This window comes from Empidonax traillii, unplaced genomic scaffold, assembly GCF_003031625.1.
Source record: "Empidonax traillii isolate 1590-97213 ecotype Southwest subspecies unplaced genomic scaffold, ASM303162v1 scaffold187:size1931383, whole genome shotgun sequence".
NCBI lineage: Eukaryota > Metazoa > Chordata > Aves > Passeriformes > Tyrannidae > Empidonax > Empidonax traillii.
Genome location: NW_020955380.1, coordinates 1,562,457 through 1,578,538, shown reverse-complemented (window position 1 = coordinate 1,578,538; position 16,082 = coordinate 1,562,457). Strand labels below are relative to the sequence as shown.

At 50.4% G+C, this 16,082-nt stretch overlaps 1 protein-coding gene across 4 annotated transcripts in view; it reads right to left on the bottom strand.

Moving 5' to 3' along the window:
• DAG1 (dystroglycan 1) overlaps nt 1-16,082 on the bottom strand; it is a 48,580-nt gene that overhangs the window by 3,625 nt on the left and 28,873 nt on the right. For 3 of the 4 annotated variants that reach the window (XM_027886438.1, XM_027886439.1, XM_027886440.1), the window contains exon 2: nt 11,190-11,599. In XM_027886438.1, coding sequence (XP_027742239.1) covers nt 11,190-11,471 — 282 coding nt within the window. In that variant the 5' untranslated portion in view covers nt 11,472-11,599. Of the gene's footprint in view, nt 1-11,189; nt 11,600-12,209; nt 12,235-16,082 lie in introns of those variants that run through there. The other variant, XM_027886441.1, reaches the window with a different exon arrangement.

Genomic DNA, 16,082 nt, shown 5'->3' with positions numbered 1-16,082 from the left:
GGGACTCCCCTTCCTGCCCTGGGTTGTAGCTGAAGGTGGGCACAAAACCTCAAACCCCCCAGCTCCCAGCAGCTGACATTGGTCTGCCTGCCCTACAGCCAGTTGCCAATCACGAGGCGCAGCAGAGCCGCTCGGGCTGCGCAGCGGAAGGGGTGACGCTGCCAGCTTGGTGGGCTGTGACATTTCCCGGGGCTGTAGGTACTCCAGAGTGAGTAACCTGAGCTTTGTAACCTCCCAGGATTGAAGGCATTTTGGCAAGTGCCCTGGTTGGGCTTTCCAGAACCCCATAAGGCATCTCCCCCCGACACTCAGAGGAAAGAGGATGCTTTGTGGCCTATGGAGACACGTTCAGCTGCCTGGTTTGAGGCTCTGGGCTTGCTGCAGTCCAACACAGAGCCATGCTCCAGCTCTCCTCCTGAAAGAATGCTTTAGTTCTCTGCAGCTCCCTAAGGCTCATACATATTTCATAATTTACCCAAATGCAAAGCTGGGTGAGGAACGTCACAAGGAAACCTGCCTGGCAGGAGTGCTCCTGGGTCCCGCAGTGAGTGCAGAGCCAGGGCTGGACTCGCCAGACCACAGGTCCTGCTGGGGAAAGCCCCTGGGACGGACAAGGAGTGATGCCCAGTGCCGTAGGGCTGGGCAGATCACGAGTCCTGGGTGCCTCTCCCACTCCCTGGCTGCAGGCAGGATTCAGGCAGCACCCTGGGGGCTCACGGTGAGGGTTTCAGCACACCGAAGGGTCTGGATGTGCAGCTCTGCAAGGATAACGTAGGACCTGAAAGTCTTTTGGCAAAAGCAACACAAGAAAGCTTTTGTTCAAGAGCCACGATCACACAGGTAACACCCTCATTCCTCTCCTCTGTGAAGGATCAGCCCCGCTTTCAGCCAGCCTGGACAAGCTGGAGAGCACATCATGAGACACATGCCGGGTACAGTTTACAGAGCAGAGTTTAAAGCTGTTAGCACAGCTTTAGTTAACTCCTCATCAGCAACATCCCAGAGCAAGGAATTCACATTCCTGCTTAAAACAGCTGGAGGAAGCTGTCTCAGGGGCCACACACCCCCAATATACCCCACCTGGACTGAGGCACTGAGACATGAACATCCTTCCACTGGGCCTTGCTGTGTGCCCACCTGTCTGGCAGAGAGCAGGGGGGCTTGGCAGGGCTGTGGTTGCGTGTGCTTCCCCTCCATCTCAAGGAGCTGCTTTTACCCCAGCCATCCCCAAGGAAAGGCAGCCCTTCACCTGAGCCCGGCACAGGGAGCCTCCCTCCTGCAGGAACAAAGGACCGAATTGTCCTTCCTGGGCAACTCTTCTGCCAAGAGAGAACAAAGGCAGGGTCTGCTCCTGCCCAGCCACAAGAAGGACTGACCTGCCCTTATGTTCCTTTAAAAAAGTGTCATTTCATCGTACCCTCTAAAAACTGAGATGCCAGGACAGTGCCCGGTGCAATCCAGCATTTACAGTGGCAGGAGCTGGATGCTGCCACTCTTTGTCCTCTTGTGCCAAAATTAGCCGCTAACCTGCCCACTGCAGAGGAGGGAAGGCTGGGCTGGGCACACATCAGGAACAGAAACGTGGGGAGCCAGGACAAAGCCACAGCATCATCGAGGCTTACACAATCAAGAATAAAAACTTTAATAGCGAGGGGTTAAATTCACTCTGAATGTGTAATTTTAGGCTACATTTGGAACAAACCTTCCCCTTCTGTACACTCTGCAAAAGCCCTTAATTACAGGATCACACACTCCATACAGCTTTCCTGGGAGCTGGGGTTCTCTGGTGCTCCCCCTTCCCTGGGCACGGTGCATGACTTGAGGAGGCGACTGTACAAGCAGCATTACTTTACCTAATCTCCTGTCACAAGATGATTCTCCCTTCAGTCATGTTTGTTCCTACATTTGACAACCAAACTCAATTCAGAGAGATGGCCGACCCCACACGCAGAAAAGACAGCGAGGAAGGCATAGGCCAGTCTGAGTATTCCTGCTTGGAAAACCATTTTTAACCTGCAGTTTACATTTAGGGCCATGCTAGAAAATGAAGCTGAAGCCAGACAGATTCACACCAAAAAACTAGGCTCTCCTGAAAAACAAAAACAGGCCAGGCAATCACCGACTGGGACGACTTGTTCTAGCAGGGATGCGACAGTTGCGAAACATTTATAAACCCACCTAAACTTGATTTAAAAAGAGCTGAGATAGTTCAGTTGTATTCAGCCTGTGAGGACATGTGGACTGTTTCTAAGGGCTCTGCAAGAGGTGATTAAGAAAATCAAGTTTATGTGGATTATGCCTATGAAGTCCATAAAGATGCCTGTGCCTCCCCTGGGAAATCTTCGGGAAGGCAACAAGTCACAAGTATTTGATGCCTTGGCTCTGCTTTAAACACAACTACTGCCCTGGCAGCAGAATTCATCCATGTTCAAGAGGCAAAGGAAGAGCCCAGAAAGAGCAGAGTAGATAATCAAAGCTGTTATCAGGCTGGATAAAAATACTTGTTCCTAAACAAACACTGACCAGCAGAGCCCTTGGTGTGGGTCTGTCCTGGTTATAATCACTGCTGTGTTTGTGTTGGTGCAAAACTGGGAGCAGGGAGTCCTGGACTCTGTTCTAGCAATGTTTCCTTCAAATATTGCTTCAAAGGGTATTTGTTAAACCTACACAGAGTTAATGATTTGGGATCTCTGCTTTTCATGTTAAAAGTTTCCCAGTTTTCTATGTATGCAGTAAGTATCAGCCTTAAGCCCTGCTATTTCCCCCAAGGGGTCTGGTTTCAAAATAACTCTTCCGTTGCTCAACCTCAAAAAAAAAAAAAAAAAAAAAGGCTGTCTTTGTTTTCCAATTATTTGAGAAAATTGTAAATCAATGCTTATCAGCTAAAGATTACGCAAGACTGGCAGTGTATTGAAGACCATTAAAAAATAAGCCATGATTTTGATTTTAAATACATACAGTGGTCTGGTGGGTTTTGAAGACCTTGTTCACAAAATCCTTTCAGATAGACATGGCCTGTTATTTTTAGGCCAGCCAAGAGCAGTCAGCTCATGAAAGAAGATAGCTCAGTTTGACTTGTTTTTTTTTAAACTTGGATCTTAAAGCCCTGTAGCCAACAAGACAAAGATAAGCAAAGGAGCAGCGAGCAAAACTGCTGCCTCGAAGGGAATTCATGCAAAAACCACATTCTTGTGTACAAGAGTGACCTCTAATCCTCCAGGTATTCAGTTCTCCTCCTCCTCACAATGAATCCTCCAAAAAGGAGGCAGTGAGTCTTTTGCCAGGACACAGGTACTGTAGGATCCTGCCACAAGTCTCCCTTTGGCACAGCACTATGAAATCCTCCCAGCCCTGGAAATATCTGATGGGATCTCCCCTGTCTGTGCTGCCAGACCCTCCCGTGAGCATCAGCAGCTGGGACTCGGCTCTTTTCCTTTCAAATCAGCCCTAAAAAGCCCCTGACTGTTTTTGGGCAGAGTGAGCATGGACAGTCCTGCAGCTCTGCCAGATCTCCCACTGGCCCCTTCCCCTCCCCATGTCCAGCTGCTGCTGAGAGACAGACCCCGTGCCAGGGATTTCATCTGGGGTATAATTACCAATGACAATTTACTGTAGCCAGACTCCTTCAGCATCACCCACACACACATGGACAGCAAGGAGGAACACGCTGGCTGAGCCCTCTCCACCTGAACAGAAGGCGAGCTGAGCTGTGCCCAGCTGACTGACCCAGCCAGTGCCACACCAAGTCTGCGGGGCTCAGGCTTCTGCAAGCAATTAACCAGCAGGCAGGGGAAGAAAATGGAAATTCAAATGCAATTCAAATGCAAATATAACTGCAGAGAAAGAGTCAAGCCTAAGCTGTTTGCCTAAGCCCAAGCTTCATCTTAACCCCCTGCTAATGCTGCTGCACGGGCAGTGTTGGCCGCAGAAGCAACACAGTCTCAGCCCCAAACCAGATCCACAGGCAGGCAGATCCCTGCTGCCTTGTCCCACACAAATGGGGGCAGAGACACCGGTTTCAGATCCACCCCAGTGCTGCTGGAACTGAGGGCACTGCAATGCCTGTGGGTCCATCACAACATTCTCTTCTTACCTGACACAAGCTGCACTGGTGCCTGCAGACAAGGGGCCAAGCTGCCCAGGCACCGTGGCCCCAGACAGATCCCAGGGTGGCAGAAGCTGCTGCACTGGGTCAGAGAATGTGATGGTGCAAGACAGGAGCTGGGCAACTCTCAGATCACAATAGCTGCCAGAGTCTACCAGAGTTCAAGAGGAGTTTGGACAAAGCCCTTAGGCACACGGTGTGATTCTTGGGGCTGTCCTGAGCAGGGCCAGCAGTTGGACTCGATGGTCCTTGTGGGTCCCTTCCAGCTAAGAATATTCTATGATTCTATGAAGCTGTGAGTCTTTGGCCCCAAGGGACAGCCTTGCCAGGAAGGCTGGCCTGTGTGCATCCAGGAGATGACGTGTGAAGGAGCTTCCAACATTACACCCTGCTCCTTTCCTCAAATACAACAGAACTGTAAATCAGGACATTAGACAGGCCGTGCCTAGAAACATAAGGCCTAGAAAACAGTGGTGCAAGGAGAGAGTGCATCTCTTGGAGCCTTCTGCTCACTGGGCACAGCTATGGTGTTGCTGCATCAGCACTATGGGAAAGCTCAGGTAGGAGACAGGAATGTTGCATGTACTGGACAGAGAGAGCAGGGAGGAATTGCAGCACAAGTGCTTCCCCACAGAAGGGATGGCAATACCTGCCAGGGTGTTTGGGTGTCCTCAGCAGACACTGCTCCTCTGAGCTGCTGTGTGCCTTGGACAAAAGGCCCGGGAACTCATGGACAAAAAGAAGCTGCTCCAGGACATTTCATGCAGATGCACCTACCTCTGAAAGTCTAAAAACAGCACAGAAACTTCACTGGCCCTCAGAAGTACGTCAGTCTCAGTGACCCAAGCAGGAGTTCACCCCTTCATTACCAGCAGGAGCTCACCACCTCTGTTCAGAGACTGAAAGCTACATGGGGACAGCCGGTAATTGGTGCTTCCCTTTGTGCACAGGTAGGCCAGGATGGTTGAACTAACCCCACATTTTGGCTGGTCCCAGCCAAAGCCCAGAAAAGCTCTTCCTGCATGTCTCCATGCACTGAAGCTGTTCTTTTAAAAAAAACAAAAAAATCAAACCTTTCAGCTCAGAAAGCTGAGCTAAGGGAGAACAAGGCTTGCAGAGGCCACATCAGCAGTCCTCACCCTCAACTTCAAATTCAAACTTCAGCCCCTGAAGGACCAGGCAGCACAACTACTTGAAGTAGCTGCTCTGCTTTTACATGCTCATGAAAACCTGAGAAGTTTTACACGTTTGCTGCTAATCTGCATTTTCCAGCCATTCACACACAGAAAGCAGCCCCCCTCCTTCGCTGAGGGCACAGCCTGCCTTTCCCCACGAGCTGGGCTGAGCTGGGCTTTGTCCCACCGAGTCCTTTGGGGTCGGTAAAATGGCCCCGCAGTGGCGCAGGCTGAGCGGCTACGCCCAGCTCCTGCCACCCTCGCATACTGCTGCCATGACGGCTTCTTCTCCAGATGCGCCTCTGTGTTGGCTATAAGGACACCATTCAGCGTCCCACTCTGCCTGGGCAAAGGGAACACAACAGCTGTTTCACTGGGAGGTCACTACAAAACATTGAGTGTCCCAAGAAATCCTCCTTTCATCAGTCCATGCAAGCAGCTTGGAAGGATTTGTTTAGCCTTATTGTTGGAGCGGGAAGGCGCAGCCCGCCCGCGCCAGGGCTGGGGTCAGCACTGGCTGCCCACACCCCGTTTTCTCCCTTGGCTGGGGGGTGAGTGCAGGGCAGGAAAAGCCTCAAACAGCTTAAAAAAAAAAAAAGTTCAGTGGGGTTCTTCTTTCAGCGCAACTTCTTGTAAGGGAAAGGCCAAAGGGAAGCAAAAATACCACAAAGCAGGGATGCCAAGTGCTGGGGGTTTAGTGCTGCCACCGCACAGCTAACCAGCCCTGGCAATTTATTCCTGCCATCAGCAAGATTGCTGGAAAGCTGGCTTTCAAGAGCACAGCAAGGAAAGGCAGACCGGATCCCTCAGTCTCAGGTCTGCTCCTTCACAGAATTCTCATTACCGTCACATCCTCTGGATGCTCGGAGCAACAACCTGTAAGAGCAGGACAAAACAAGGAACTTCCCAGCCCGTCTGAAAATCCAGTTTATAATTAGATTGAGTCACATTTTCCACTCCTCCAAATTCAGAGCTTGTTACTAAGCACGCACTAAAAATGCCAAATTCCCTGACTCGGTCTAGCTGCAGGAAAAAGATAAGCATCCCCTAAGCCTCCCCACAGAAATCTTATCAGCTCATCTTATTGCTCAGATTGCAGTGTGGCAGCTAAGCAAAGCCCTGCCCTAGTCCTCCTTTGCCTGGACCTGTTCCAGGCACTGTCATTTATCCCTGTGTGCTCTCCTGTAAATAGTGGCTGTTGCTACAACTCCCAGTTAGTCCAAGAAAACCAGGGACCCCAGGGACGAGGTGAAGCTCAAATGCTTTGACACAGAGAGCCTTTTAAGATACCCAAGTTAATGACACAGCCCCTCGGGAGCGCTCTTCGCTTCTCCTCTTCCTTTGAGAAATGCCACTTTAATAAATTTCACATTCAGTTAAAGTGCTTTGAAATAAAGATCACTGCAAGAGGGAAAAAAAAAAATCAGTATTTTGTGGTTTTCTTCCCTGAAAGCAAGTGTGTTCTGGCACTGCAGGCTTGCTGCCAACATCCAGCCCTTCACTTTGGGGTCAGAGAAGGGTTGAGGTGAACTGCACAGCCCTGACAGCAGATACCCATGTCAGGACTCCTGCAACCCAATCCCTGTGGATCCTGTTTATAAATCAAGGTCCCTGACGTCTGATGAGAGCAGAGCTGTTTGATAAAAGCTACTTCAACAGACAGCACACAGAACAACCACTGGAAAATTAGGCTCCTGCTTGGAAAGTTTAGTGGTGGACTTGGCAGTGCTGGGTTAACAGTTTGACTCAATGATCTAAAAGGTCTTTTCCAACCTAAACATTCAATGAGAGCAAGACTCCTTTTTTCCCAGATGGATATCCAGTACTCTGATAACCTCCAAACCTGCTCCACAGCTACCCTGTAAGCCAGCTGAGTGAGTGAATTCAGTTGTTCTAATCACTTTGCCAGCAGCTATGTTTGCTCACAGCAAGAGATTCTTGGGGCCTCTGCTACGTGTTTTATGTGTGTTCTCCCAACAAAGCGCTGGTGAGACCATGTACTTCAAATCCCAAAATAATCAGGGGCCAAGACGCAGCTGGGAATGGTGAGCCTTAGCTGTGCTCATCTGAACTCCTTGGAATCACCTACAAACCCACAGCACACCTGCTCAGTGGAATCCACCCCCCAGCAAACACCACCAGCCTGAAGACAGGTCAGCAGCTTTACATGATCCTCAAGGAAGACACAGCAAATCTGCTCTGGCAGGGATGTGTCTTGGGAAGCAGAGCCATCTTTAAACAAAAGCCATTTATTTGCATGTCTTTATGTACTGTGGGCATATGCATTTAGGATATCAGAGACTACCCAAGAGCCAGGCTTACTGCAACGGCCCCCATCCCAAATCATGCACCTCGCCTGACATCCTCTTCTAGGACCTGAACAAGGGGAAGCAGCAAAAACTGCAGACCTGGATATTTCAGCTGATGGGAAGATGTCCAAAGCAAAGCAGAGCAGACGTGAAAAAGCAAATGATCGGAGGATATATCAAACAAAGTTATTTATAGAAGAGAAAAGGAAGTTTTGATGCTTTTATAGGAGGTTCTGGTAAAATTTCATCTAGAGTGTTTTTTGTAGCTGTGGTCATGCAAATAAAGAAAAATAAACTCAGGCTGGAGGAGGTGCAGAGAAGACAGCTGCAAAGCTGAGGGGAGGGAAAGAAAGCTTATTTTATGAGAAAAAACTAAAGAGGTTGGCTTGTTTAACCTAATAAAATCAAGATGGGGAATATGCCTGTCACCTATAAATACATAAAGGAAGTAAATATTATGAAGGTAGAACCAATTTAAGCTAAAGGGCAGCACACATAAATATTTCTAGCCATCCCTAAATTTAGGCTAGAAGCTGCATTTTTAATCAGAGCAGCCAAGTTCTGGAGCGGCTTCAAATGGAAGTGGAAGGAACAGGAAATCCAGCTGGTCTTTGACCCAGCCATGATCTATTCTTTGACAGGACACAGCTGAGAGGTAACAGGTCAGACTCCACACAGTCCTCAGTGCAAATGGGGTAAGGAGTTGATGACTGGTGAGGGTACCAGCACCAATGCCCACAGTTATCCTGTCCCAACCAGAATCTGCCAGGAACCAGTGGGAACCTGCACGCCCTCACACCACCCATCCGCACGGCAAGGGGGCTGTATGACACGGGGAAATTGGGTGTTTTAACCCAAACCTCGCAAAAACGCCAGTGTTTTTGGTGGTGGAAAGGGCTGCAAGGTGCCTTTTGGGAAGGCACAGCAAGGAGTTTTAGTTTCCTAGACACCTTCAGACAGCAGGAGAGCAATCCTGCGGCAAGAAGCCTTGCTGTAATAAGGAAGCTTGAGGATGACATCTGGACCGAGCTGCTGCCAAATTCAACAGCTGGAATACCTGCAAGCTGCAGCTGCCCTTCAGAGGACACGATAATGCCTGACCAAGGCACCTGCTTGGGAACACGAGGCACAGGGGAAGGGAGTTACCATGGCCACAACGCCTTGCTGGCAGCTGGCTCTGAGCAACGTGGAAAGGAGACTCCGAAATCAAGACACGCGGTAGTTTTTCTACCTCTTTTCTGTGCACCTCGAGCACAGTAGAATAACCTTTCTTTTCTCCTTAACCATAAAGTCTCACCTGTTCTCCAGCAGCTTTGGGGGTGGCAGGGAAACACCGGTGATGGCTCCCAGGAGCACATACCTGACTGTGCAGGAGTGCGTGCCTGCGGGGAACTCCTCCGCCACGCTGCACATGCCTGGCGTTGTTTCCATCCCACAGCCAAGTTTGCAGAGAAAAGTATTTTGTCTACAGACGGCTGGAATCTGCTTACAAGCAGAGAGAGGATCTGAGAAGGAGTTTCAAGCCGATCACCACCACAGTCCTAGAAACTATCAGTGGGAATCATCTAGAAATGAAGCAAATCACACCTCTCCCAGCTCCAGTGGGAAGCTCCGGGGAGTCTGGGGACATCAACTCTCAACATCTTTTTTTTAAATAAACTTATAGCAAATTTCTTCGAAATTCAAGGGGAGAAAGCACAGACAACCACACTTCATTGTAAACCCTGACCCATCTTAGAGGGCACAGCCCTTATTCCTTTTTAGCAGAGTTTAAGTACACCAGTTAGCAAGATCCAGAACTACTGTGCTTCTACTGCTCCAGCTGAGAAAGGCAAAGCAGCCTGAGAAAAAGACCAGAGCAATTTGCCGTGAAACTTTCCAGTAAAACAAAAATGCACCCCAGCACCCAAAACTGCCTACGCAATTCTCACTTGCCAGGAATCAAATCCCTGCGGCAAAGGTCAAGCTGTGCTCAGCAGCCAACGTGCACTCCCTGCAAGGAGAGCCTTTCCAGAGACAACAGCTAAGTGAGAGCCTGCTGCACTTTTAAAATCGATTTCAAGGTGAACAGATGCAATATGCACGTGGGTAAGCCCAGGGACGAGCGTGAAAAATCGCTCCCAGCGTATGCTGAACTACACACAGCCAGCAGCTGCTGGTCCTGACCCAGCCCAGTCCGTTCCAGGCTCTCCAGGCATGTTGGTGTTATCCAACACACCTCACACCAACACGGCAGAAGTACTGTTTGAAGCCATCAGGTGGGGTTGAAATAACCCGTCAAGATTTTCCTGCATCCACTGGAGCTATCACAGGTGACTTTTGTGCCAGGAAAAGACGACAGAGGAAGCTGTGGTGTTACACAAACACTGATAATTACTCTTGCCATCAAAGCAGCTATTAGACAACACTAGAACAAGCCACTCGGATGCAAAATCCCAAACCAAAGTTATTGTTTCTGTAACATCAGATCTTGGGCTCACCACACCCTCCTGGGCTCTGGCAGCCCAGTGCTGTCCAGGTTTCCTGTGCTCTGAACAAGCTGCAGGTAAAGCCGGGCAGGGACCTCAGCCGTGGTCAACTCAACGTCACCGATACCCGCCCTGCCCCTTCCCCAACTCCTTCCGTGCCTTCCTCCTCCCTGTCTGTCAGTTACAGCTGCATTCTTCAGATTTTCTGCCCACCCGGCACCCTCACTGGAGCCAGCGGGATCACGTACTGGGATTGGGATAACTGTGTGACAGCACACAGAGCTAAACCAAACCTGCCTTCAAGCAGAGGCTGAGCTGTCAGACTTGCTCCTGACTTGCTCTCCATCTCCCTCTGATCTTGTGAGACACTCCAGAAGCCTGTCCTGTTATAATGCTTTCTAAAAATGGATATTTAAAACTTATTTTTCAATTTTGCTCTTTGGAAGGCAATTCTGTTTTTTAAGAATAGAATTTTCTGAACTCCACGTGATCCAAGCAAACCCTCCCAGGAAAGGACTAACAATGAGCACACCTGTGTTCAGCTGTGTCCCTACCCTCCTCTGGGCTATTCTAACACTTTCCTGCACTCAGGACTGAGTCCAAAACTCAGCTTTCAGGTGCCTGCAGAGGCAGCAGCGTGAGATAAAGTCAGATAAGGGGAAAGGCTCCCATCTTTCCCAAGAGGACTTAGGGATAAGGTCAGAAGAGACTGGGTCACAGGCAGCCCAGAGCTCCGCTGGTAGGACAGGGTCTGTTTGGCAATGTTTTGTTACCACAGTGAAGCAAACTCCCCAAGTCTGAGCAGCAGTCCCCGGGAATCTGTGGCTACCCAGATCCTGAGGCAACATCTCCTCACAAACGTACCCATCATTCCAGGGGCAGAGCATCTGAGTTTAAATACAGCCAACAAACCTTTCCTCTCTTTGTTACAGAAAAAAAGGAACTTTGCAATTCCTTTTTGCAAATAAAGGTGAGACTTCATTTTTAAATAAAAATCCTTCTCCTGTAGTCCTACAACACATTAAGGCTGCTTCCCAGCCACCCTCATGACCCAAGTCAATAATGGGGTGACTCACTTGACTCCTGCACGAATATAACCGAAAATGAGCCCTCAGGGAATGGTGTTTCTCACCTGGACAACTTCTCCATTGGAAGCAATTAAATCCGTGGGGATGGAGACTCTGAAGTAGCGTCCCACCACCGCAGAGCTGTCCGGTATGCCCACCACAGCCGGCACAGTCTCCCGCAGGTCCGAGAGCACGGAGTGCATGGAGGCCTCCAGCTGGTTCTCCCAGTCCCGAACCACTTCTGCCGGCTCGCTGGGCCAGTGGCAGTGGGCAGAGGCTGCCAGCAGCAGCACGGGGAGCCAAGTCCTCCCCAGGAAAGGGGGTTGCAGTAGGCATCCAACAGTCATTCTTCCCAGGAGCCTCGGCAACAGCGCTCCAGCTGGAAAGGGGATCGCAGGGAATCCGCAGGCACGGCAGCACAGGCAGGGGATTTACCAGCCCTTCACAGCAGCCTCATTCTAGGAGTCCTGGGAACCTGGTTAGACATAGGAAACCCAATCAGCACGTTAATTACAGTACCCAAGCCAACCAGCCAATACACACAGACCTCGTAAAGGGCAGAGGCTACTGGCCACGCAACCCTCTGTGCCTCAGCTTTTGATTTAACTGCAAGCTACCACTACCATTAAATAGAGCAAGAGTTTCTCAGCTCCTCCTCTGATGCACAGCATCTCCAGAGAAACAAGATCCTCCTGCTCTTCCACACACACAGCTGTGTTTCTGCTGTTCTGGAGCCACAGCATCCCAAGATAGCCACAGGTAGGGACACAGGGCAGATACAAACGAAGCCGAGACTGAGCACAGTGCTAAGAGCTGACCTCTCAAGGCAAGCTGAAGTCAGGCTGGGACATCAGTAGATTTAAATGCCAGTTACCGAGTAGGAAGGTCCCAAGAAACCCCTGGAACTTCAAAGCTGCCATCCTGATGAGTGATGCATGACAGATGTTTCTGCTCCTCTGACCCACAAGCCTGGTTTTCAAGCCAGGTCTCCTCTCAGGTCCAGCTTTTGGTATTAATGTTTAGACTTGACCGGGGGGCCATCAATACACAGCCCCAAATCAGACTGGAGTGAGATATGCACACACCTTGTTCCATGCTGCCATCCAGCTCCCTCCTGCTCGCACAGCTTGTCTGTCCTCTCACTCTGCCAAGACACATCTCCAGCTCTCCCTCTACTGTTTTCTTCTTTCACTTGCTCCCCCCCACCCTGTCTGCTCCCCTGGATCACAGATCTTTCTCTCCTCTGTTCCTCTGGTGCATTATTTCCTTCCCTTCCCTAGCTGCTTCTCCCTCCAGACCGCATACAGCCAGGGCACACAGTCCACAGATCTAGGAGACCAATGGATTCATGGAACAGGAGAGAATTGTTTGGGACCCCAAGGAAGCTGCATTGCCCACTCTGGCATTCTAGTTTGCAGCCAGCACAGCCCTCAGTAACCAATCTGAGGGGGACAGTGGGTTATGATGGACGGGTGGACAGACACACGGACAAGCAGGTGTTAGTACCAGGAGCACACAGGACTGGGCTCTCGCAGGCCAGGCACTCATGCCTTGAACCAACTCCTTTTTTCCAGGCTGGAGAGAGAAGTGGCTCCAAATTCCCAGAGCAAACCCAGCCCAACTTCTAACCACTGGCTCCCAGGGCTCTGTGATTTATTTTAGCCTGTTTCGTCTGCGCTGCGTGATGCACATCAGGCTGTCCCAAGAGACCCTGGAGCCAGACCGTGTGGGAAGGGAAATCCCACTGCTTCTCGCCCTTGCAGAGCTCCTGGAGCAGCGTGACAGGACTCAGCTGACCCGCTGTGCTGTGGCCAGACAGGGTGTATTGCCCCCCACAGGCTTGCAGAAGCAGGCGAGGGTTTGCCCATGCAGGCCCCTCAGCCCAAGGCTACCATAGCATGCTCTAGGAATAAGAGATAAGATGTGGTTGCTCATCCTAAAGCCTGCACTCTAGAGAAGCTGAGGGACAGCCTGCAAGGACCTGCACCCCTCGATGGGCCTTTCACAACAAATCCCACATGCAGAGGGGGGCTGACACCTCCCAGCCCAAGGTAACAGGCCCAGGGCACTGCTGGAGCTGGCAAAGAGGCTGTGGGTAGTAGGAATTATGAGCTGAATGTAACCTCTGGCTACAGCATCCACAAGGCAGATATCTGACCTGACCGCTGTCAGTTGTGGAAAACCTGCCTCGAGTGAAAGGCAGAAGAGACAGCAGAGGCAGAATAACATGGCTGGGAACCACAAGACAGATGGGAGGGTGGCTGGTGTGAGGGCCAGCGCCACAGGAAAGCCCACTGCCCACTGCTCTTGTGCTTCCAGCTGTCTGAGCTTACTGGGATGGGAATACACCAGACAAAACAACAGGGAAGCCAAGGCCAGGCTGTCCCAAAGGCAACTGAGTACAGTCTCATAGTACACACTGAGTTGGAAGGGATTATCCATCAGGATAATCAAGTGCTACTTCTGGCCCCACGCAGGACACCCCAAGAATCACACCATGTACCTGAGAGCGTTGTCCAAATCCTTCTTGAACTCAAGATAAGGCTTGGTGCTGCAACCACTTCCCTGGGGAGCCTGTTCCAGTACTCAGTCACCCTCTGGGTGGAAAAACCACCAGCATGTGGTGGTATTCACCCAAAGTGAGGTGCTTGAGCTGCTTCTCCAGAGGTTATTTATCATCATGAAGTAGCTGGAGGGTAAGGACAAGTCACACTCCCTGCAGAGAACATCTCTCCTACAAGGTCCCTGAGTGCTCAGAGGAGGATCTCACACACATCAGTTTATTTTGGATGAACCTAGAGTGACTTCAGCAGGTAAATGACCAGTAGATGTCTGGCTGAGAAGATCCAACAGGGCATATGAAGGAGCTACAGAGATGGAGCACATGTGCAAGAGGTCCTAAGAAGGCCACTGATCATCACAGCAGGAATCAGGGGACTCCTATTCCCATACAGTGTCTTAGAAAGCAGAAAGAATCACCTTCACCCTCCATGCAGCCCGGGGCATGGCCGCTGCAGTGATGACTCTTTGTCCATGAGCTACTTCTCCCGAAGCCTGCTCCTTGGAAAGTCCTGATGTGTATGGCAAGTACAGGCAGGATCAGAGTCTTGAAGCCAGGAGAAGAATGTGGCAGCAGCCTTGTGGCTGCTGCAGGGTTGAGATGCTATCAGGGAAACGTGGCTGCCTCTCACTGCTGCTCTGAGCAGCCACACCTGAGCAGAGAAGCACCACAAACACACTGAAACCCAGCCCACAACCATATGGAGCCGTAAAGATGCCTGGAGAGGTTCAGCACCACATCTTCAGGCCAGCCCCTGCCCTGTCACACTGCTCTGGAGCTCTGTGTGAGTGTGGTGCAGCTCTGTGCTGCTCAGTCAAATGACATGATCTGGCCTAGGGCGTTTCTGTTGGATGAAGAGGAGTATTTGAGCAGAAAGAAGCTGGTTCTTGATATCTGTGGCAAGCAGAAGAGGAAGATGAAGTCATCACCTATTTCAGAAACACTTATCAGAGCAGGCAACAAACACTGCCCAGTATGTGCCCCTCAGCCCAGCAACTGGCCATTAAATGCTCATGTGACACTTGCAGGCTGCAAAATTCAAGGTTTCTTTTTAGAGGGAACTACAGAAGAACTGGCTCAGCATATGGAAGTGGAGCATGGAGGAGGTATAGGAAGAATTCAGTAGCTGATAACAAAGAATAAACAGAAGAGGTGAGAACAAACTTGCACTAACCAAAAAAAAAATCTCAGCACGGCTCCACCTCACCACACAATGGACAGAAGCTGAAACACTGCCAGCCTCTCACAGTGTGTGCTGAGGAGGAAAGGCAGGGTGGTTCCAGATATCTGTAGAGCTGTACAAGGCATTGCCCTGCAGTGCTGAGATCCACATGGACTTTTACTGCAAGGCATAGTGCTTTTTGGGATAGGAGGCCCTCTGCCTAAAGCAGTAATGCTGCTCTGCAAGTCCACTGGCCACCAGCACTGTGGGTCTGGATGCAGCTGCGGAACAGAGTGAATGTTACCTCAGCAAAGCTGAAACAAGTGCTGGGGACCCGCCTGGTGCCTTTGCCAATTTTGGGAGCCCACACCATCTCACATGGCACTACCATGGGCACAACCTTGACAACTTTGTTTAAGATATAATCCCAGTTGTATGTGGGAAAAGTCTGTGTTCTGGACCATTGTCCACAGGCACAAAGTTTTAGCTCTCTGGAAGCAAACAACTCAACACTTCACACAAGTTTCCCACAAAATAGGGCCAAAACCCAAACACAGATAGAATTCCGCAGGCACTTTTCTGCTGATCTCTGAGAAGCATCAGGCCATAGAGCCGACTGACTTAGCACTTTCCAGTTACAAGGGAAGGTTAGACCACCCCAGCTTCTCTACACAGCTCTGTGCTCCTCCTTCCAGCAGGATCTGCACTGCCCAGTTTCTCAGAACAAACACAAAGGTTCAGGTTAGTCCTGAATTTCAGGATGTTTCGTTCCATCTGATCTTCTGAAAGAACTGACTTTCTCTTTATTCTCCTACTTCTGGGAGAGCTCTTTTGGTCTCAAGTTCGAGCCTCCAGAGCATTGGATGAAACATCAAAGCCAGTATCAACGTCTGCTTCAGTCCTAGTGCTCAGTGCATGTGCCAAGGTTGATTCCTGATCTCCAGTGCCAAACCCCCCATTGCAGAGCCATGGAACCGGGCCTGCTTGGTGATGTTGATATGATCCTGCACTTGATATGATGCTGACTTGTCAAGACAACGCTGGAGCTTGCTCCTTCTCCGTGCAGCTACAAGGCCTGCTGACATGGTAAGGACATGCTGTACCTTCATTATCCAGGAATGCTGAACAGTGCAGGCAGGAGATGGGACTGAAGGGAAGGACTGAGAGCAGGATGAAGTAGCTACTCCCAGCCACACATCTTCCCAGACACCTTTCCTTTTGCCCACTGCAGAACCA